The sequence below is a fragment of the Thunnus maccoyii genome, chromosome 3, assembly GCF_910596095.1.
Source record: "Thunnus maccoyii chromosome 3, fThuMac1.1, whole genome shotgun sequence".
Classification (NCBI taxonomy): domain Eukaryota; kingdom Metazoa; phylum Chordata; class Actinopteri; order Scombriformes; family Scombridae; genus Thunnus; species Thunnus maccoyii.
Window position 1 is genome coordinate 36500858 of NC_056535.1, and position 23596 is coordinate 36524453.

The window sequence follows — 23596 nt, forward strand, 5'->3', positions numbered from 1 at the left end:
TAACTCCAAAAAACCCACTGAGGACTTATGTGACAAAACAATGTGTGTCTAAGCAGTGCTACAGATATAAATTTAGATGTTATACTGATTAAACAAAGAAAACAAATTTGATAAGAAATACATCAAAGTGAAACAGGAACAAAATGTTGTTTCACCCACTTTGTGACGCTGACAGTCATGTGACAGGTGGTTCAGGCAGGTAATGAGAAGACTCAGACGGTTGGTTTCCCGCCCTTTTTATTAGCTCCTGCAGAAGACAATGTAACACATAATTTGCCTTCATCTGCTCCCTCAGCAATGCAAAACAGCACTGTCCGATTTCATTATATTTCCCAAAATAAAGTATATGAATACATTAATTGGGTTTTACCACACTTACACAGATCAACACAATGTTAACTCTTCCCTTTTTTCTTTTCTTTGTCCTAAATTATAACAACAAAGTCTGAACTTTCTCCTCTTCAAAACTTAAATTTGAAACAATAAAAACAACATTTAGAAGGACAAACAGCACCACCTGGTGGGTAAAATAAACAACTACATGGGGGTCGGGTGATTAAACAGAGACAACGTAAATTATAACACTTAAGAAAAACAAGACACATACCTGCAGAAGACAAAGTAACACATATAATTTGCTGCACAATTCTGCTCCTAAACATGCAAAATAACAGAATTTACACTCAGAAATAGACGCTAAAATCTCTGCAGCGCTACGTTGACTACATGACGCCAAGAAAGTTAAATGAAAACATCTAATAAACTCATATTAGCGATCATAACAACACGAAACAGCTGCGTAAAATAATATTATTGACAGTAAACTATATGCATTAAATGTTACAACATTAACGGTTCAATTTAAAAATTCACAAACACAAAGTGGAACTAAGGATCATAAAGTACCTTTTATTTAACTCTGTTACAGTCATAAAGGTGATAATTCTACTTTATTATTATTATTGATTATTACTGAGGTGGTAGTCGGTGCTGGTGATGTACTGGAGAGCATTAGAAGTGTTCCTATTATTTTGTCCACTTCATGTATGTTAATCAACCATCAGATATTTGGAGCTGGCAGAGGCGATGCTGTAACAGGCGTCAGGTCTGCTGGTGTCACATCCGCCTGATATCCAGCAGCCCATCAGCATCACCCCCGACTCTCTCTAATGAAGACTTATTGATTATCTGCCACCGTGTGTGTGTGTGTGTGTGTGTGTGTAGCTTCTTCTAGGTTGTGTGTTTCCTCTGCTTCTCTCCTCTCATGCAGATAATAATCTCAGTTTAAAGCTCAGTGACTCTCGGGGCTGCTGGTTGGTTGCAGCGAGACGTTTTTCAGTCTCGTTTGTTTTTCCTCGTAGACGATGTTACTGACAGTTTGGATCGACATGAAACTCTCCTGGTTGAATCATCACAGCAAAGTCTCGGAGCTTCTTTGGTAAAAAGTCAAAGTTATGAGACTGTGGACATAAAAACTGAAGGATAATATAATAATATAGTGTATTTAAATGTTTGCACTTGTCATTTTGTGTCTCAGTGATTGTGATGCAAGCTGGACACAAATTTCTACTTTTGTGTGATAAAGTTGAACAATAAAGTTTTTTTTTTTATTTAGATTTTTTAATTTCAGCAAGAAACATCCAATCACAGAGCTTCAAATTCTGTCACACGCGCCGCCGGCAACAAACAATTCTGAGTCACTTTGAGTGGAATCAGTAACCATGGCAACGCGTTTTGTTTACAACTTCAGCAACAAAGTGTTTTGAGTTCATGACGCTCCGATTCACACTTCTGACCGGCTTCATCTCCATAGCAACAGCAGCCGAGGCTCATGGGTATTGTAGTATTAAGAGTCGTCCATAAAAATGACAGAAAAATGAATAAATAATGAAAGCTGGAGGTCAGAATATGAACCTGTAGGATGGTTACATCATCCAGGAGAGAGAGAGAGTCTCTATGTTCATTATCCAGGAGATTATTTAATGAAATAATGAGGAAAAAGACAACAGAGTTCATGTTCACAAGTTCACCAAAGTTGAACTCAACACAAAAAATCTGTTTGGATTCACTGAAACCAGTTTCTTTCTGGTGTTTCCCTCCAGTCACCAGTCCCGTTTCCACCCAAACGTGACGTAAACTTTAACCAAAATATCAGAATATCAATAAAAAGAAAACATGAATGAATGTTTGTTTCCATCCAGGACTGTTTATAGTGAATATTAACAGTAAACAGTGTCGACTGCAGTGAAGCAGAAACAGAAGATGTAATGAACAGTCAGAGCTGAAACCATGGAAACGTGACATCACTTCCTGGTGATGGAGAGCGTGATGACATCACAGCTTCCTGCTGCTGGAGGCGTTTTGATAGCAGCTGTAGGAGCCAAGTTACGTTTATGTATGTTTAGTTCAGTAAATAACATTTTGTCAAACGATTCATGTAAATTGAAATTACATATAAGTTACTGAATAAGTTCATTAATAGTAAATAGTTAAAGTTCAGCTAATAATTATTTGATTTAATTGATGTTGATGTAAGTGTGATATTTTAAAGGCAACATTATTTAAGCGTTCTGTTAAAACAGTGAAGTAGGTTACTGTCACTTTAAGAGATATAAGTCCCTTTTGTTTCACTGGGGTGAACCTGTGGTTTAGTGAAGACCGAGCCACACGGTTTTCTTACCGTCGTACAGTTTGCTGATTAGGAGAACTTGACTTTGAATACTCCTGTAAGAAAATACTACAAACTGTGGAATAAATACTTGTTTTATCACATTTTATATCGGAGTCCTGCGGAAGCTAACGAGTTAGACCGAGACCCTCGTTGAGCTTCAACCAGCCACAGCAGCTGTGAGTCAGTTATACAGACACGTAGTGAACGCCGCCCAGAGAAATGTCTGCCGCCATGTTTGGTCTCTGCAGCGGGACGTTTAAGTCACATGTTTCCTGTATGACATCATTTACTCACTGAATCTGTTTCATTCTGCTTTTATTCAAACGTTAACTTCTCCACCTCATCCGCTTTTTATGATATTTCAACTTTTTGGGAGTTTCCAGCGTTTCTACTCACGTTTGTTTTATGAAATTAAATTGAAAAAACACATAAAAAGGATGAAGAGAAACACACTGCCGTCCTTCTTCATCTCCTGTTTGTACCTTTATGAAGCAGATTCATAAAACTCAAGTTGAAACATTGAAACAACACAAATTTGTGTTTATTTGTATCTTTTCTGTTTGACTGTAATCAGGCTCATGAACACACACATACACACACACACACACACATACACACACACACACACACACACACATACACACACACACACAAACACACACACACACACACACACACACACATACACACACACACACACATACACACACACACACACACATACAAACACACACACACACACACACACACACACACACACACACATCCAGCAGCTATATTTGACCATGTCATTAATCATGCTGCTGCTCACACACTGTGTTGATGTGTGTGTGTGTGTGTGTGTGTGTGTGTGTTTGTGTGTGTGTGTGTGTGTGTGTGTTTGTGTGTGTGTGTGTGTGTGTGTGTGTGTGTGTGTGTGTGTGTGTGTGTGTGTGGAGGCGGTGGGAGGAGATTTAAAGGACTGAACCTGTAATTTGAACTGTCTTCCTGCACCAGCAGAGCTGAGACATGGGGTGGGGGGGTGGAGGTGGGTGATGGAGAGCTGTTTTATATGCTTCAGGGTGTTTGAAGTGCTTTCAGGAAACTGTGGGTGACGTCAGAGATGATCATTATTATCATTATTATCATTATTTTTACAGTTTAATCCTCCAAATCAAACATCAACATCTTTAATCTCAATGCTCAGATTTCATATCAGGGTTTTAAATCTGGAGGCTGTCAGTAGGAAGTCACCAGATGAATGAAATATTATTTTTATGACGCATTTCACATCACTGCAACGCAGACGTGACGTCATTTTATTACTGCAGGAGGAAAATGGCTCCAAAAGGAACAGTAACAGCTGATCTAATGATTATATATCTGCTTCAGATCAGAAAGAAATGATGATACGTCCTGTTTTTCTGTCAACAGATACATAAATACATACATACATATAAACGTTCTGCAGAGTCGAGCTGTAACATGTGAACATGAGAGAGAAAAGTAGTAAAAGTACTAATACAGTCATGTACAAATACTCCGTTACAAGTAAAAATCCTGCATGAAAAATCCTAGCTAGCTAAACTAAGCTAATAGCGTGATGTAGTTACAGTATTGCAGTAAAAGTACATAAGTATTATGAGCTTGATGTAGTTAAAGTATTGCAGTAAAAGTACATAAGTATTATGAGCTTGATGTAGTTAAAGTATTGCAGTAAAAGTACATAAGTATTATGAGCTTGATGGAGTTAAAGTATTGCAGTAAACATTGTGGTACTTTTACGTGAATGTAGGATCTGAATACTTCTTCCACTACTGTCATGATGTGAAGTAATTCAACTATATTTTAGTAATAATGGTAATATTTCAGTAGTTTGATTATTATCATTATAAAACTGTTTATCGTGATATTTTGTGTCGCTTTAATGTTCTGCTGATGCAACATTAGACGAGATGATTTCATCCACAAAGAGACTCAAAGTGTTTCACATAAAACATTAAAAGCATTAAGACAAAGTGCAAAAGAAATACATTATTAAAGGACATTTAAATACAATTAGAAATTAGCACCACATGTGGAGACAAATGACTGTAAAGTGGGAGAGTAAAAGTTTAAAATCAGTGGAATTAATTCAGTTTAATAAAAAAAAAGAAAGTTGTGATAAGAGAGGAGAGTGAAGGAGGTGAGAGGATGACGAGGCCGAGGTGAGGAGAGAGAGAGAGAGAGAGGAAGGCTGTCAGACCTGAATGAAAGAGTCGGAGAGAAGCGAGGAGGAGGAGGAGGAGGAGGGCGGTGAGGAAAGGTTAAGGAGGACGAGACGAGAGCAGAGACAGGTACGCTAAAAGAGCCGTAAATGATGAATGAAAGAGAGAGAGAGAGAGAGAGAGAGAGAGAGAGAGAAGCTTTTTAAAAAGGCTTCGGACAGCGGCGGAAGATTGATGGCGGCGTGTAGTTTATGATAAAGAAAAAGAGAGAGAAATGGGGAGTTGAGAGAGATGGATGAGAGGAGGAGAGGTGCAGGGTTAAAGATGAAGAGGGAGAGATTTTTAGAGAAGTGTTGGAGAAAAACACAAAGTGGACAAACAGGTTTCAAACCAGTTAAAGTGAAGAATGAAAGAGCTGCGAAAACAATCGATGCTCCCATTTATCCAATAATCACACTGGAACCAGTTTAAAGGATGATTCTGGTTTATTTCAACACAAACACACATCAGCTCACATTTTCTTCTTCTTCTATCAATTTTCTGAAACTTTGTTTGCTCTACGTTTGGATGGAAACCTGATTCATGAAGTCATCACATCACGTCAAGTTTGCAACCAATCGGCATCATGAATCCAGCTGCCTCGCCAGTTAGGTCGGTGATTGACAGATGGTTCATCCAATCACCTGCCAGGTGTTATTTGAAAGCGTCTTTTCTTTTCCAAACGGTTTCCATGACGACGTCTGGATGCTTCTGTGTAACAAACCGCGTGATGCTTCAGGTTATCAGACTCTCGTTTCACGTCGAGCTGCAGCTGATGATTATTGTCATCAGCTGTCAGTGTGATTATATGAAGAACTGTAGTTCAATACATTCAAGGCCAAATTAAAAACATCAACTAAAGACCAATCAGCTGTTTGACCACTGAGCCTCGTTTACATTATTGATTTCTAGTTGACACTGTGTGTGATGTGCTGTCGTGTGTAGCTTTGTCTTGTCTATTAAATGTCAGTAAATATTGAAAGATGATCAGTTTACTGTCATGTGTGACAGATTTAATCATCTGGAACCAGCAAAAGTTTCTTATTTTTCTTTTCAAAAAAGACTTGAATTATTAATGATTATCAGAATTATTAATGATTATCTGTTGATTGATAAATTGATCGACTGATTGTTGCAGCTCTAGTTTCATTTATTGCATGTTTGTTGTGTTTTACACGTTCTCATCACTCATCAGTCTGTTTCCTGGAGTTCAGACGAATAGAACAACAAGCAGCTCTTCTTCTTCTTCTTCCTCTTCTTCTTCTTTCTCCTCTTCTTCTTCTTCTTCTTCTTCTTCCTCCTCTTCTTCTTCCTCCTCTTCTTGTTCCTCCTCTTCTTCTTCTTCTTCTTCCTCTTCTTCTTCCTCCTCCTCTTCTTCCTCTTCTTTTTCTTCTTCCTCTTCTTCTTCTTCCTCCTCTTCTTCTTCTTCTTCTTCCTCTTCTTTTTCTTCTTCCTCTTCTTCTTCTTCCTCCTCTTCTTCTTCCTCCTCCTCTTCTTCGTCTTCTTTTTCTTCTTCTTCTTCTTCTTCTTCTTCCTCCTCTTCTTCATCTTCTTTTTCTTCTTCCTCTTCTTCTTCCTCCTCCTCTTCTTCTTCTTCCTCTTCTTCGTCTTCTTTTTCCTCTTCTTCTTCTTCTTCTTTTTCTCCCTCCTCCTCCTCGTCTGTGTATACATACTCCTGATTGTAGTCACAGCTGTGTGTGTGTCTGTGTGTGTGCGTGCGTGCGTGCGTGTGTGTGTGTGTGTGTGTGTGAGTGTGTGTGTGTGTGCGTGTGTGTGTGTGTGTGTGAGTGTGGTGTGTGTGTGTGTGTGTGTGTGTGTGTGTGTGTGCTAGGAGAGCAGCAGTGTAACAGTGAATAACAATATGAAAGAGCAGCTCTTATAGACAAATCTTCAGTGTGAATATTATAAATATCTGCAATAAATCTGAACACACACACTCACACACACACACGCAGGCGTTACTGACAGTGTTTCACCCTGTCGGAGGAATAATCAGAGGTCCTTGAGGAAGGTCTGAATGGGAGCAATAACCACCGAGCGAGGACGTGATCCATCACCGAGAGCCCGGAGAGACAACCTGCTCGGCCCGCAGGGACGGACACGCCGCCCCGAGCAGCAGCAGCCAGTCCACTTATTACCCATCAGGCTCTGCTCTCGTCTCCCAATTAAGACCTGCAGGCTGATGGGACGTCAGCGTGTCGCCCTCCGGTGACTTAAACTTCCAGAGGAGATCATCGTCTCTGATGTGCATCGTCCATAAACCTCCGTTCATCTACTTAGACTCATCACATGTTCAAGTTTCCTTCAGTATCACACTAATCACATGACTTTCAAACTGTAGCTCACAGCTAACTCACTGAATCCATGGCAACGTTATACCTCCTGTTTACAGCCCCCCAAAGCATCATGGGAGCTGTAGTTCCAACACTGGGAGCATGATTATCCCTCAAAGAGCAATAACAGAACAGACAAAATCCATGAATATGAATGTTTTACACACAGATCTATTATCACTGTTTCAATTTGACTTCAGGGAACTTAATCTACATTCATGTATTTTGTGTTTTTGGCATTTTTATCCAAAAAAAAAAATCTTCTGCTGCAGATGCAGTTATTACATCTTTACTGAACTATAAACATCTTTATGTCACATAACACATCAAAACAATCAAGACTCAGTTTTTCTATAAGCATGAATTGGTCCTCAGATGCAAAAGAAATGAATAAATAATAAAATACAATGAAAAAAACATGTAATGTATGTATTAATGTAATATTAATGTTCATATTTTTATCCATAAAATGCTGCCAGAGATGTAATTTAATGCTTGCAGCCTTTGGTTTAGTCTCTGCTCACTGCGTTTGTATGAATCTGAATTATAATATTTGCACAGAGTCCTTGACCCACACATGCATACGTCCAGAGGAATATTGCATTAGTCATATGCGGCTGCAGCAGGAACGCCGGTCCCGTTATGTAAATTCATCCGTACAGCAGCTCTGACCTGCAGCATCATGCAAACCTGCCGCTGCAGCTGCTATAATCTAATGATGAAGATGATGATGATGATGATGAGAGGCTGTTCTGTTCACAGCAACACCGACTGGACATGAAGAGATGAGATAATCCTCATTATTCATCCTCTTAAACAGAACATTCACAGCCAAACGCACCATGTTACATTAGTTTACAATATGAGGAGCAGCAAACTGCAAAGAGAGATCAGAGGTGCAGTTATTTAAATTGATGTTATTCTTTAATTAACATGTTTCCACTGCTCATTACATGTTCCAACTGTGAGTCAACGTTGTTTAATTTAACCGCCTTTATTCCCTTATTATAACCATGATGACAAAGGTCATTTAAACCCAAATCATGATGATTCTCAAACATTAACAAAGTTATTTTTGTGCCTAAAGTTCTTACTTTACTAACAGGTACAACACCTGCAGCAGTGCGTCCTTACAGACACAAACATAAAACCATAAAAATACAATAACACAGCAGCAGCAGCAGCTCATAATAACAGCAGTAATGCAACAGCAGCACGATCATAAACACAGATTCTACCTTTAGAAGTTTTTCTTCCTTGTTTTTCTGACAGAGAAATCCTTAATGAGGCTGGTAAAATCCAATTTACACAGAATATCACTTTCAGTGGACATCAGAGACAGGTGCTTCACTCTGTTTTGGCCCGTTGTGGATCTCCATCTATTTTTAACTAGTCCCAGTTTTGAAGAAGAAGGCTTCCCGCTGGTAAAGTCATAAATAGTCGGAGTGCTATATCAACATTTGGAAACACTGACTGTAGTTTCCTTCCTCTGAAAAGTTGCAGCAGTTACTTTGCTGAAATGTCCTCGTTTTCTTTCATAAATTCTCTGAATTGTCCAACTTCGTCCACAAAATCTTCCTCCAGATCTCCTGCATGTTTCTTCTGGAGATCAGCAGCTTCTGTAGGAAGATCTCGGATGGAACACAAACGTCTGCTGAATATCTTTGATCCAGTTGATGGTCAGGTTCAGTGGATGTAGCCTCTTGTGCCCTCTGTGCAGCAGCAGCTGAGGCCGTAATGGAGGGATTCATTGCAGCTGGGACGTGGCTATTTCCTGAGGTATGGTCGCAGTCAGCTTGGCTGGTGTCTTTGCCTTGGCAAGAGCTAGCTGCGGCTACAGCTAGCGTTAAGGATCCTGTTGCAGTTGTTTCAGCCAGCGTTCACGTTAGCTGACAGTCGTCCTGCTGTGGATCTTTGTCATGTTGTTGTTGACTAGATGAAGATTCAGTCAGTTTAGAGATTTCCTTTAGTAGATCTTAGTCATGGTGTTCTTTCCGCTGTTGTGCTCTTCATCATCTATCTGTTTAGTCCAATAGTCTCCATTTAAAGTGAATCAGCTGTTCAGACAACTATCACTGATTACTGAAGAAAACTCTGTTTTCTGGTTTCTAAGTGGATTTATGGAGGTTTATTGTTGATGGACATCAGAGATATGATTTCATGTCTAAGTTATGACTCTGAGAAGGAGGAAGAGTTTGACTCCCCGGCGCCCCCCTGAGGAGGCTTCTGGCTCTTTTTTTTTTCTTTTGAGGAAATTTTTTAATTATTTTTTAAACGTAAATAGATGTGGAACAAAAAAAGGAATTATAAAAGTAAAACAAACACAATACAGCCTGAATCATATCATATTGTCTCCTTCACCAACCTTCAGACTCCTCCGATAACAATAAATAACAATAATAATAATAAGCTACTGCTGACAGACAGGAAGAATTCAGAACACATTAACTAATAATTCATGCTGAGAGTTCAAACCAGGAAGTGATCAACTAACATACAAACACAAGATTAGAAAACAAAGACGAAGGACAAGAAGAAACAAAAACTAAACAGACACACAGACGTAACCATGTGCAGATATGTAGACATGCTTCTCTAAGTAAAAATATAATATGGTCCATTTACAGCTTTACACATGAATCAGAATGATCCTTTTATGCTAAAATAACTAAAGTCTCTTTTGGCTTCATCCTGCTGAATCCTGCTGTCTGTTGCACTGCAGATCCAGTCTGATAGGCTCGACTGCATGTTCAGCTTCTTTTCTTTGTTATATGTTTCATCATGACGCTTTCTGCTGCAGTAATATTAATATTAACAACATAATTGTCGTTACCATAGTTCCTCCTGTTGTTTTATGGAATGACTCCTTCTCTCGCTACTGATGGATTCAGCTCGTATGAATGTGATGGAAACCAGAAGAGAAGTTGTGTGTTGGACTTTCCCAGCGTTCCTCCTCCCACACTGAGCGGGATCTGTCATAATGAGTCCTCCCTCCCGTTAGGGAAGTCTAATTAATGGTTTTGTTTACGCCTCCGCTCGGCGCCCCGCAGACACACAAAGTCTTCAAACACAAGAAGATGTGAAAACCGCTGCGAGACGTGTGCAGACGCTGCCTTTAACAACAGTTCACTAATGAAAATGTGACGCCGCTTTGAAATCACATCAAAGATGGAAGTTTGACTGAGGTGCACTTAGTTTTCTCTTTGTGGCTCCGCAGGTACGACACGAACCGAACGACAGCTGTACTTTAACTATTCAAGCTTTTGATAATTAATATCAGTTTAATTACTCAACGAGACCTGATCAGAAACTGCAGCATGTGGAACAATATCAATATATTTAGATATATCAATATCAACAATTATTGTCATGACAACAAAGCTTATTGCTCACAAACTGGTTCACTGCATGTTCCCGATGAGAAGGACGAGGGTTACTGGATATTTATATAGTACTATGATGGTGATATGACAAAAAATAGATTTGCTTTTTAAACCTCTGTATTGTAAATTCACAAACTACTTGACAAATACTTCATAAACGTTATACTTTATGATAGATGATATATTGATAGTTTAAACTGCAGTTAGTAGAATAATATTTGCATTTTACTGCCTCACTGATTGATGTTTGATGCTTATGGATTTATATCCTCATTACTGAGCAAACAAAGGAACATTTTGAGCACAGAAAAACATTTTGCAAGAAAATAAAATATATTTTGTACAGAAATAATTATCCCATAAAGAACAATTGAAGCTGAGCAAATAAATCTATTCTGTGCTTAATAAATGTGTTGATGTCTTTTTCACTCGCTTCAACATCTTCCAGCCAATCTGACGACTGGAACAGGTCATTTCTGATTGGCTGTTTTGTCTCTAATCAAATTGTCAGTATTACCAGTTACAAGGGAAGCACTGGAGGAACTGGAAGTAGCTCCAGCGCCCAGCGTTACTAGTTTATACATTTTTAGTTTTATGAACTTTTATTAAATTATTATTAGTTTATCTCAGTAGGATAATAACTAACTTCTGCCATATGTGCAACAGATAACTAAGCTAGTTTGTTACCTTAATGATTTCCAACATTATACGGTAATTATTAATGTTCTTTCTTTAAACAAACACACTTTAACTGAGCCTCGAATATTTCTTCAGCTCAGTAAAGATAAAGGGTCCTGATCTGAGTCTAATATATACAGTTTATATCTGTTATAATATATAAATCCTGTCTTAGATTTAAATGTACAGACACAGTTAAACCATATTTAATGGAACTACTGGACATTAATGATTATAAAACCTGGTAAACAGGTTCACCAGCTAGTTCAGTTAACGCTTGTTAACTATTGTTGTATTGTGTTGCAGCTATCAAGACAGCTGAGTTATAATAGTACAAAATAATACATAAAATATAAAACCCAAAACTGTATGAATAATTACGAGTGGTTGTGGTGTACCTGCTTCCCTCCTCCAGTGTTTCCCCAGTAACCAATAATACTATGAGCAGTCTAACTAGAGACGAAACAGCCAATCAGAAATTACCTACTCTCATTTTCTAATTGGCTGCTGAGTGAGTGCGCTCAGATACAACAGAGATACAACACACAGCCATTTATTGAGGACAAAATAGATTTTTGTTGGCTGAAATTAAATTATTCTTTAAAAAAATGGTTTAATATGATTGTGTCATGACAATAAAGGAGTTTTTTTTTTATATATTAAGTGGTATTAAAAATACCGATTTAAAAAAAAAATGTTTTTACCAACGCAAAATACTTGTATCAGTCCTGAGTTGTGTCTGCAGGGTCAGAGGTTCCCTCTGGCTGTATGTAGCCTGAGAGACAGAACCCAGGGCAAAACGTCTCAAAGCTCTGGCTGCTGGTCGTTAACGTTCTTCTTCTACACAGTAAAAACTGAAGGTTTCAGATGAACATATCAACCTTCTTTCATCTGGATGTTTCTGGTTGGACAGTCAGAGGACAGATTACAGAGATTTTAGGCAAAAGTTTCTTATTTGCGCATTAAAAAAATACATTTTTACACAAGATTTAATGATTTAATATGTTCATAAGACATTCACATGTATAAAAACATGTTAACCTACATGTACTCAGCTATATATGAATTTTAAATAAGCTTATAAAAAGTCTGATGACAAGATCAACAGAAGTACAAATAAAAAATAATGAAGGATGGAAAAGGAAAAAGGAAAAAGCAACATTTATTTATATATATTTATGTTATATAAAACAATTATTCTCACTCTAGTCGTCCAGCAGTCGACACTGAACTTGGGAAGTTACCAACTTGGATGATATATAAGTTTAAATGAAATAAAACACCGTCTGTTAACTTTGGTTTCAGTATTTCTGTTATATTATATTATATTTATATTCTGTTATATTAAAAGAAAACAATGAAGGACAAAAAGAAGAAAAATTCTGTTTATTAGAATTTCAGGTTTAATCTGAGTTGGAATTAAAATCAAAAAACTCAGAATCAGCGTTTTGCTGTCGTAGCTGTCGTCATGGAGATAATTTAACTACTTTAATGTAAAAATTGATCATATTTTATAAACTTCTCATGTCTGAATGTAAAATCTTAACCAGCTGTTGTCCTCAGTAACTCCAGCTGTAAAACATAAATACTTAAAATAGATAATAATATATATAAATAATAGATAGATAAGAACCTCAAACTTTTACTAAAATACGAGACTTTGTCCTACTTCTGGAAGAGCTTTTCACTGGTGAAATTGATCCTCTCGCTTCTTCTTCTTCAGGGGAAGAACTGGTACTGTGTGATGTAATATTAATTACAGAGCAGTTTTTTTTTTTTGGTAAACGCAGCAGCAGAGCGGCTCACAGGAGACTGATGGCTTTTCCATTTAAGGAGATAAATCCACTTAACCTTGCCTGTGGTCCAGCTTTCACTTTTATCTACAATCTCTCAGCCTTTATTGTCCGATAACAGACAAAACAATAAGATTAGCTTTTCTTTTTCCCCCCTCAGATCACAGCGTCATCCTGCTGCGTCAGGCCTCCAGGACTCTTTCTTCCTCTTCATCCTCCACTTGTTGGTCTTTTCTCCTTATCTCAGTCCACAAGAATCAAGTTAAAACTCCTCGAAATACAAGATGAGCTCACTGAAAACTTTAACCGGGGCAGATTTAATGAGTTAGGGGGCGAATGTACTTAAATTCACACAGATGGATAGTTTATTCCAGAACATGCATCCTGTTTATTTGTTGATCGTATGTAAAACTGTAAAACAGTAGTCCCCCGAACAAACGCTATCTCCCCCGAGGGTGTTAATGGTATCGGCTTCAAACCTTAATAGATGACTTATGACACTGTGCTGAAAAAAAGTTGTTAAAAACTTGTTTGGATTTAATAAGCCCTGAAAGTTGCAGTGCCACATCACCCTTACAATGTAAAACGATGGGGAGACAATCTATGGGCATGAACTTTGTGTCAAACAGAGGCTTCTGACGTCTAAACTATAAGTCTGATCACTTTCAAACCTGTATCAATGGATTTGCCACGAAATTTCCTACTAAAATATGATTTTTAATGTTAGATTTGGCCAAAGTCATGGGATTTATGAGGATATTTCACAAGAAGCGTACTCTAAAATCCTCCTCTCCAACTGCTCCTGGTGATGTCACTCCCTCAGTGCTGTGAAACATTCCGCAATACACACTCATTATAAAATCACAGGAGGAGCAAGAAAAGACTTTAAAACTCACACTCTAATATCTCAAAAACAATAAAAGATAGAAAACACATGTAAATTCAAGATTTGTAGGTCAAAGTCTCGTGACTCATTTAAAGTTCAAATGAAGTTTGTATCTAAAACTATGTGGAAGCAGTAAATGTTCAAAAAGGTGTGGGTTCACTCACACTCTCCATTCAAATATATGAGTATTTTTCTGTGTCCAGCTGCAGTTACTTATTGTCTCTACACACCTGACAGTACACATGTCAATCACACTTTGACCAGGTCATGTGGGTTAAAAGTCTTTACTTTTCTAAAAAATAGTCTTGATGAAAATTAGGATATTAATTTGTTTTACACACAAACTCATCAAGAGTTTTCACTTTACTAATTGAAATTCAAGTGAATGGGCCCAAAACTTGATGATTTTGATGACACAGGTGTGAGTAAGACAGACATGTCTCACCCTGCAGAAAATTCTCACCCTGTCAATCAAACTTTCAAAATAAAAGCACACCACACTTGTAAGAAATATCCCTCATTTTTAAAAAGCAAAATGATCTGATCCTGACGGGCCAGAGTGCGAGGTCCCGACCAACGCTGCTTGCAGCTTTAATTCCTCTTGTTACTTTAACAGTTTATTTAATAACTCTTTATATATAGATCTCAGCGGAGGTTAACAGAGATCCTGCATGTACCTCGATATCGTATAAAAGTCAAATTGAGCTCTGTGTGATGGTTAGTTACTGATTGTTAATAACTTGTGTATCTTTTGAATGTCGTCTGCACATCATTTTATACATGAAAGAAAACATTTGTGACGGTTTTTAGCTGAAGCTTGTTGTGTTTAACTCTGGGACAAAATACTAATAACCATAATAAAGATAAGACATTAAAGTGTAGATTATAACAGACAGAGGACATGTTCTAAATCTCCTCTGTTCTCGTTATAGTTTTGTATTGCAGCATCAATTCCAGCATATCTGTGAAATGTTGACGTGTGTTTAAATGTCTCATTCTTTTCTAATTTAACACATATACTAAAACATCTGCAGACATTAGGAGAGGAGACGGTTGATAAGGCCCGCTGCTTTGTTCCAGTTGGAATATAAAGTCCTGCTGCTTCTCTCTCTGAGCTCATCCCTGCTGCTCTGCTGTAAATGGCATACATCAGACTGTGACAGCAGGGCCATAACACATAAAGACAGTGGGGCTGAACTCTATGAAAGCCACTCTGGGAAGCCCATTACAGCACGGCCGAGCCTCTTTATGCATTCATCCCGGCCGATATTAGCCGGCTATTGGGTTCAGAGGGCCACGGCTTCGGATGCAAGTGCAATATACACAGCACATAAAACATTAATGGCGTGGCCCGGCTGTCTGCTGCGGCGCTGCGCTGCGGGTGAAGGGTGAGAACACACAGCGAAATAAAAAACAATCCTTCACCTGCTCATAAAAAGTGTCAAGAGTTTGGAACAGAAACAAATCAGGCAGCTTTATTTAGCCGGACACGAGCGGAGACAAGGACGCCGTCTGTTAAAAGACACGAAGAAGAAGAAGAAGAAGAAGAAACGCTAAGCGTCTTTAAATCCTTTTTACTACAATTTAGTTTTTTAATCTTTTATTCAAACAAGAAATCTGATGAAGATGAAGAGAGATCAGCAACACACACACACACACACACAATTACACACAACACACACACACACACACACACACACACACACATAGTTACACACAACACACACACACACACACAGACACACACAACTCACACAATTACACACAACACACACACAATTACACACAACACACACACACACACACACACACACACACAATTACACACAACACACACACAGTTACACACAACTCACACACACACACACACACACAATTACACACACACACACAATTACACACAACACACACACAGTTACACACAACACACACAAACAATTACACACAACACACACACACAATTACACACAACTCACACACAATTACACACAATTACACGCACACACAATTACACACAACTCACACACACACACACACAATAACACACACACAATTACACACAACTCTCACACACACACACACACACACACAATTACACACAACTCACACACAATTACACACAATTACACACACACACAATTACACACAACTCACACACACACACACACACACACAATTACACACACACACAATTACACACAACTCACAACCACAACATACACAAACATTAATGAGCAGTAGTCGAGCTCAAGAATATTTCATAAAATCATTAAAAGAATCATTGTAAACTGTAATTTGTTCCTTTAAGTACGTTTATCTGGAAATACTGAAGTACTTTTACTGTAATGCAGTATTTTATATTGTTGTATTGATACTTTAGTAATAGACTGAGTACTTCTAAGATAAAATAAGTGTTTCTCTTCAGTTTTGTTTAAAGGTGTCGACAGATTTAAAGAGTTCATGACTCTTCCTCCCTTCATCATCCTCCTCTTCCTCCTCCTTCTTCTTCTCTCCTCAGCTGTACATCCAGACCACCACACTGACCATCTCCATGAACCTGAGCGCCTCCGTGGCCCTCGGGATGCTCTACATGCCCAAAGTCTACGTCATCATCTTCCACCCGGAGCTCAACGTGCAGAAGAGGAAACGCTCCTTCAAAGCGGTGGTCACGGCCGCCACCATGTCGTCTCGACTGTCCCACAAAGCCAGCGACAGACCCAACGGAGAGGCCAAGACGGAGCTGTGTGAGAACGTCGACCCCAACAGTAAGTCCTGACCAGCAAAAACACAGCTGAGTAGAAAAAACACACTGTATTAACTCTTCGGTTTCCTGCAGTCACATACAGACCGAGATAAATGAAGCGTAAAACTGGACCTGAAATCAATTGAGACGTAATAAAGCATGTTATTATTTTACTCACTCAGCCGAATGTTTATTTCACTTCCTGCACTGACTGGATCTCAGTGTGGCTGAAGGATGAGAGTAAATACAGCAGCAGATATTCCCTCAAAACACCGTAAAATACTTTACAATACTTTAATGCAGATTCTGTGTTTCCATTCATGTTTCAGTCATTATATAATGTGTCTAGAATATTCATGTATATATATATATCTTCATATATCACCATCTTTAAAGGAAAAGATCAACATTTTAGGAAATGCTTTCTGTCAGATGTTCAGATTGATTCCTCTCTCATGTCTGAATATGAAGCCATGTCAGATGCTGAGGTCAGTTTATATTGTTGCAGTTATTAGTATTAAGAATATTAATCTTCAGGTTTAATTATCCAAATCATATTGTGTGATTTCATTTATATATATCGTTTGTCTTTGTTCAACCTTGAAGATGAACTAGTAGCCTGGAACCTGCTAACATATTAGGCTACATGATGTTTTTATGAATATATTATGAAATAGACAATCCTTTAATAATCATTTCCTGTCCTGATTATGCAACCCGGTCGCCAGAAGAAAACGTTGGCGTTGAACGTTTCTGCAAACCACAGAAACACTGAATATCTACATTTCAACACGTGAATTACGTATCATATCAACATTTCCTGTTGAATAATGATGTTTCATGGTGTGACAACGCTGTGGTTCAGGTCTGGTTCGGTTTAGGCACAAAGACCACTTGGTTAGGGTTAGAGAAAGATCATGGTTTGGGTTAAAATAAAAAATACAATAAAAGCAGCTGATGTCTCACTAAAGAAACAGCTGAGAAAAACAGAAAAACAGCTGCAAATGTTCTGACGTCTCGCTAAAAACACCCGCTTCAGTCGGTTGAAACAGGAAGTGGACATTGGTTTCGGTTTCGAGGTGAAACTTACTAACCGTCCACCCTCCTCCTCCTCCTCCTCCTCCTCCTCCTCCTCCTCCTCCTGTACAGGAAAGATCAACTCATATAGATCACATGTGAAATGTTGAGATGATTCGTATTCCACGTGTTGAAACGTAGATATTCAACGTTTCTGTGGTTTGCAGAAACGTAAACTGACAACGTTTTATTCTGGCGACCAGACTGGATTATAAACTGTATTCTCAGCATTCTCAGTCTCATTAATCTAGACTAGTGTAGGTGGTTGTTTCTTGACTTCATCCAGATGTTAGCAGCTGTACAAATGCAGGAAATTTGTTTTAAATTACAGTTTTTTTCTGGGGGAGAACACCCAGACCCCCCCACAGTTATGCTTCTTTCCAAGTTTCCAAGTTTATTTTAAAACATAACCAGGCGTCCTCGGTGAGGAGCAGAGATCTTATTCTGTGTTTTGAAGAAAAATATGTGTAACATCTGGAGTGTGTATAAAACATGCTGCCTGATAAACAAAAAGTAGCAAAAAGAAAAAGTCACACCTACTACCGAGCTACAGTCAAACCCTGCAGACATGAGGGAGGAAACTTCTAACTCTGCGTCAGAAAGTCATTCGTTATTTTCCCAAAATACCAAACTTTTCCTACATTTCATTCATACGTACATGACCACCACCACCACCACCGCAGCAGCAGCGGGGGGGGGGGGGGGGGGGCACATGGAGAAAAAAATAACAAATTCATGCTCTCAGTTTAGTTCATTTGTGTCACAGTCACACCTGCAGACAGTTAACCTGTTCTGTGTAGAGACGTATATATATTATATCATATATTCTCTCGGTTGTGGAGTTTCCTGACTGATCAGTAAATGTCTTTATGTCTTTCTTCAAACTGGTGACTGGCAAAATAGTTCAATCGAGAGCACACATTCATTTTTTTTTATTCTCCATGGCCCCTCCAGGCCTCCGTAGCATCAGTCATGTCTTAGACTAATATACAGTTTTTATAACTCTGTTGCCTAGAAATTATGTTTGTGTGCTACGAATTTGCAAAATTACATTTTAATATCAATAGAAATGTTATTAGATCTTATTAATCTTATTATTATGGGATCAATACAAATGGTAAAAAAATGAATACAAACACAACTGCAGGAGATAAAATGATGTTTTATGTGCAGAATAAATACAGTAAGTGAGTTCATCAGACACTCAGCTCATTAACATATTACACATTTATATTTACATTATATTTACACTTTATGTCTCAGAGAGGAAACATTTCATTCAAAGAAAAGTTTACTGCAGATTAATGTCTGAACCTTTTCATGTTTTTATGAACATCTTCTAAACTCTTCCAGAACAAAAACTCCACATTTCTGTGAGACGGAGATGTGAGGAGCGTTCACAAACATCATCACAAACATCTTTTTCTTTCAAGTCAAATTCAACAACAACAACAACAACAAAAATCAAAAAACACTTGCGCTCTTGCTCCACATGAAATCCCAACTGTAATATGCTTTTTTTTTTTTTTTAAAAAAAGAGCTTCAACCCGAATGCTTCCAGATATAAAAAAAAGCGCACAAATTGAAATTACATGGCTATGTGATCAAATTAGCATCTCGCAGCAGGATTCCCTTCAGGGCTCTGAGGGACAACTCACCAAATAATGTTTTTCTCCCCCGACAGGCTAATTTCATAATTTATCAGAGGTAAGAGCAAATTAATCTTCTTCTTCTTCTGCTTTGCTGTCCTGACATTGATCCATTTTGAGGAGATGAGGAGAGTCGGTCCAGCGAGAGAGAGAGAGAGAGAGAGAGAGAGATGAGGGGAATGAGTCTCAGAGTGGAGAGAACGTTACTTCCACAGCTCTTTATCGCCATCTCTCGATTGACTCATAGCTTCTTCTTCTACATGAGGAGGGAGAGGAGACGTCATATGACTGTGTGTGAGGAAGCAGGTTTACTGTCTCCTGCATGAACCACAACAAAAACATCTGAGCTCTTCTCCGCTGCAGGAACTGAACCAGGAGCTTCATCTAATCTCAGCTCGGTTCAAGGTTCAAATATCAACTCTGTCTCCTAGAAGCTGAAGTGTTTTCCTGGATTATGGATGATGTTCAACAGTGATGAAGCTGCATGTATGTATGTGTCTCTGCAGTGGGGGGGGGGGGGGGGGGGAGGAGGTCGGGGTGGCTGCAGGACTCTGACCTGAGTCCTGTGTGTGTTCAGGTTTTGGTTCAGGTTAGTGAAAGATGAGACCAGGATCACTTTCACACTGCTGAGATTTTACTGCAACATCTGATATTCTGATGGAAAGAAACAAGCAGGTTTTATTCATAAGTTCAGTATCAACGTTTTTGCAACTTTCCAAATATGTTAATTAACAACATTTTCTCATCATGTTGAGAGAAAACAGCAGCGTTACTTTTCTAACTGAAAGGAAGGATGTGTGATGATATCGTTCAAAGGAAGAGCTGGCGAAGTTCTTATTTTGAAGACGTTTATTAGACGATGGCCATCGGGTCCATTCCATGTATAAAGATGGTCTGGGCACCGTACCCCTGTCGGTGCATAGCTTATATGCTGTTACACATCTGTATCTTATCACATGAATAACATAGGTTTTCCATGGGCACTAGGTCAGTTGGGAGCCATCCAATCAAGTGGTTGACAGCTACCTCACAACATATTATGTGTCACAACATACCACATCGGGAACAGTTCCAAACTTGACCATAAACCCATTATTTGTATTTAAAGGTCCCCCCAAGAAGGGCTATATCATATTACCTAAAATGACATGCAAATTATGGGATATTTAGGTCTCATGTCCAACATCCAAAATCAGTGAAATACATAGGGTCATATAAAAGTCATACTAACACTAACTAAATATATTAGCTGTTGTTTAGTCGTGTATGAAAGTGATTCTCAGAGATGGAGTTGCAGATGTATAAACAGTGTTCAGTGTAAAGAGGAATGAAATGATGATCAGCTGCCTGCTGGTAAAAAACAGGATGTTGGTGAAAAGAAAACAACTGAACCAGCTGAATCTCATCAAACCTGATCAGAACTTTATGATCAGAAACTGTGAGAATAACACTGACAGCAACGCCGTCGCCATGGAAACACGTCGACAGCTGCAGACGCTGCATCGATCGACCGATGTTTTCCAAAAAACAAACAAGAGGACAAAGTGTTAATTCGTTTGCTGCTGTGTGGAGCTGCAACGATCAGTCAATTAATCCATTAATCAATTAGCTGCCAAATATGAAGCTGCAACTATTTTGATAATCAATTAATCGGTCGCAGTAATTAGTCTGAATTCTCTGATTGCAGCTTCTTAAATGTGAATATTTTCTGGTTTCTTTAGTCTCTGTGACAGTAAACTGAATATCAGACAACTAATTGATTAATCAAGAAACTAATAAACAGATTAATCGCAGTCCTACTGTTGTGTTTTTATATTTTCTATTTTTAGCCGTTTAGCTTCAGGCTGCTGCCAAACTGCACAAATTAAATAAAGTTCTGTGTTTACTGACGGGTTCGGATTAGATGTAGAGATTGTTGCAGCTAACAGTTGGGCTCCTGTTTGGACTCTTTAGACCAGTTCAGGGACAGACAACAATAGAAAAAACTGGCCTGATTTTAATCTTCTGTCTTGTTTGACTTTGACTTTTAAACATCAGTGTTGTTAAATAATAAGAGAAAGATGATGTGCAGCTGCAGAAGGATCAGAGTGAAGGTCAGCTGACGGTCTCTCTCTGCTCCAAACTGTCAAAGAAAAACAGCTGCTGCTCCATTTTCTCCTCCATCAGAAGATCAATCACTGCAGAGCAGAAAACACTGATGCAGCAGCCGCTTGCTACTTCATTCTATATTTATCTAACAATGATCTACTAACAAGTATATATATATATAAACAAAAAGCAGAAGCAGCAGCTACATGTTCAGTTCCTGCAGTGGAAGAAGCGTCTCCGACCCTCCGAACGTCAGCCTGTAGTTATAAACCGCTTTAATTCCTCTGTGTAGATCATCATGGCTCATATCTCTCCCTCCGGGATCTCACGACTGTTTTATTTGTGATTATTGAGGCCAAAAATGTTTGATTCTGCAGCAGCTTTTCTCAAAAATTGCGATAAAATTTGCAATGTTGTTGCAGGAATTGAGAAAAATTGCAATCAAAGTAAAATAATGTGATTTATTTAAACTGCTGCCAGTGAAGAGTCGTATGTAACGACTTCCTGCAGATCACAGAAACAACACAGCTGAACATGAGAACCATGAGGACTCAATGTTCTATTAAATAAACTTTCAGCTCAAAATCAGCAGCAAATAAAATCATCAATAATGTTATTAAAATAAATCTAGTGTCTCATGTTTATGAGGCAGATTATGTCTCCTGACTCACTGAATCAAACCTCATCTGGGAACATTTGGGAACATTTGGGAACATTTGGGAACAGTTTTGCTCGTCTTTGGCATCATGTTTGTTGGAGGTGAGATTGATCCAAACTAGCAGCTGCTGATTTGTTTCATGCAGAAAAGTTTCTGTACTTTAATAAAACTGCAGCTCTCATAGTTATTACAGAGACGTGTTGAGTTTGCGTGTAGCGTCGTATCTCATGTGGACTCGTCAGGATTCAGGGTCAGTTGACGGTGGAGGAGACACAGCGGGTCCCGCAGCTCCGTCATGACGTCCCTGATGAAGACCTGCAGAGCCATCTGTTGACCCTCATCCTCATCTCTCACTCCAGTTCTCTCCTCCTCCCGTCGTCTCCTGCTCCTCTCTCACCTCGCTGTAATAGCCCCTCAGTCACTTACGATGGCTTCATCTCTCTCCTGCTCCTGCAGCTGATTCTCTTCTATCTCTCACACTTCAGCTGCTCTTCAAAGACCCAGTCTCTCTGATTCCCCTCTTATAAGACCTCTTTCTCCAAAAAAAAGCTGATTTCTTATACAACAAAGACTTCTACATCTCTTAAAACTCATCTGGCTCCGGCTGCTCTAACAGAGAGAGAGAAATCCTTACAAGCAGAACCTCCCGCGTGTGTCTCCTTCTTTCTCAGCACTGAAACTTCCACATTAGTCGCTTTGAAAGTCTTATTTTGAGGAATGAATGTGGAGAGAGAGAGCTTCAGATGTCAGTCAGATTAATTCTTTATCTTCATACCAAATAACAGAGCTGCAAAACAGACCTGCAGCTATTTAAATCATCAGATCATTTTATTTAAAGACATTAAGAATAAGTTTCTTATTTACAACGACGGCCTGATTGATCATTTATCAGTAAAAATGTCAAATTTGCTGGTTTCAGCTTCTAAAATGTGAAGATTTGATGCTTTTCTTTGTTTTGCATGATAATAAACTGAATATCTTTTGGTTTTTGGACTGTTGGTCCAACAAAACAAGACTCTGGGAAAACATCATGAGCACCCTTCAGTACTTTTTGACATTTTATTGACATATTGATTAATGCAGAACAATGAAAATAATTGTAAGTTGCAGCCATATTTAAATATTCCACCTGAAACTTGAAGAGAAAATGTAAATCTAGTCAGATGTAAAGCAGACGCTGCTTTAGAATAAGTCGTATTATTACCGTCAGTCCAGCGAGTGCAGCTTATATAACGGCGTTGATGGAGGAGTCGACCCGTCAGAACCAGAACTGACCGCTTTCTGCAGAAATAAAGACGCCGTTCTGACAAACTGAGACGGGTTCAGTGACACTTTCAGGCTTTCATATGCACGCTGTGCCATTTTCCATTTTTACCTCCCCGGCGTGATTGATGACGGGCGTTTGGCTTGAA

The 23596-nt window shown here is 38.7% G+C and overlaps 1 protein-coding gene across 1 annotated transcript in view; it reads left to right on the plus strand.

Annotated features, from left to right (window-relative positions):
• The window catches only part of LOC121889612 (metabotropic glutamate receptor 7-like), a 146824-nt gene that overhangs the window by 120504 nt on the left and 2724 nt on the right, over positions 1 to 23596 (plus strand). Inside the window, exon 8 of the mRNA XM_042401708.1 lies at positions 16488 to 16734. Within this exon, the coding sequence (XP_042257642.1) occupies positions 16488 to 16734 (247 nt within the window). The remainder of the gene's footprint in view (positions 1 to 16487; positions 16735 to 23596) is intronic.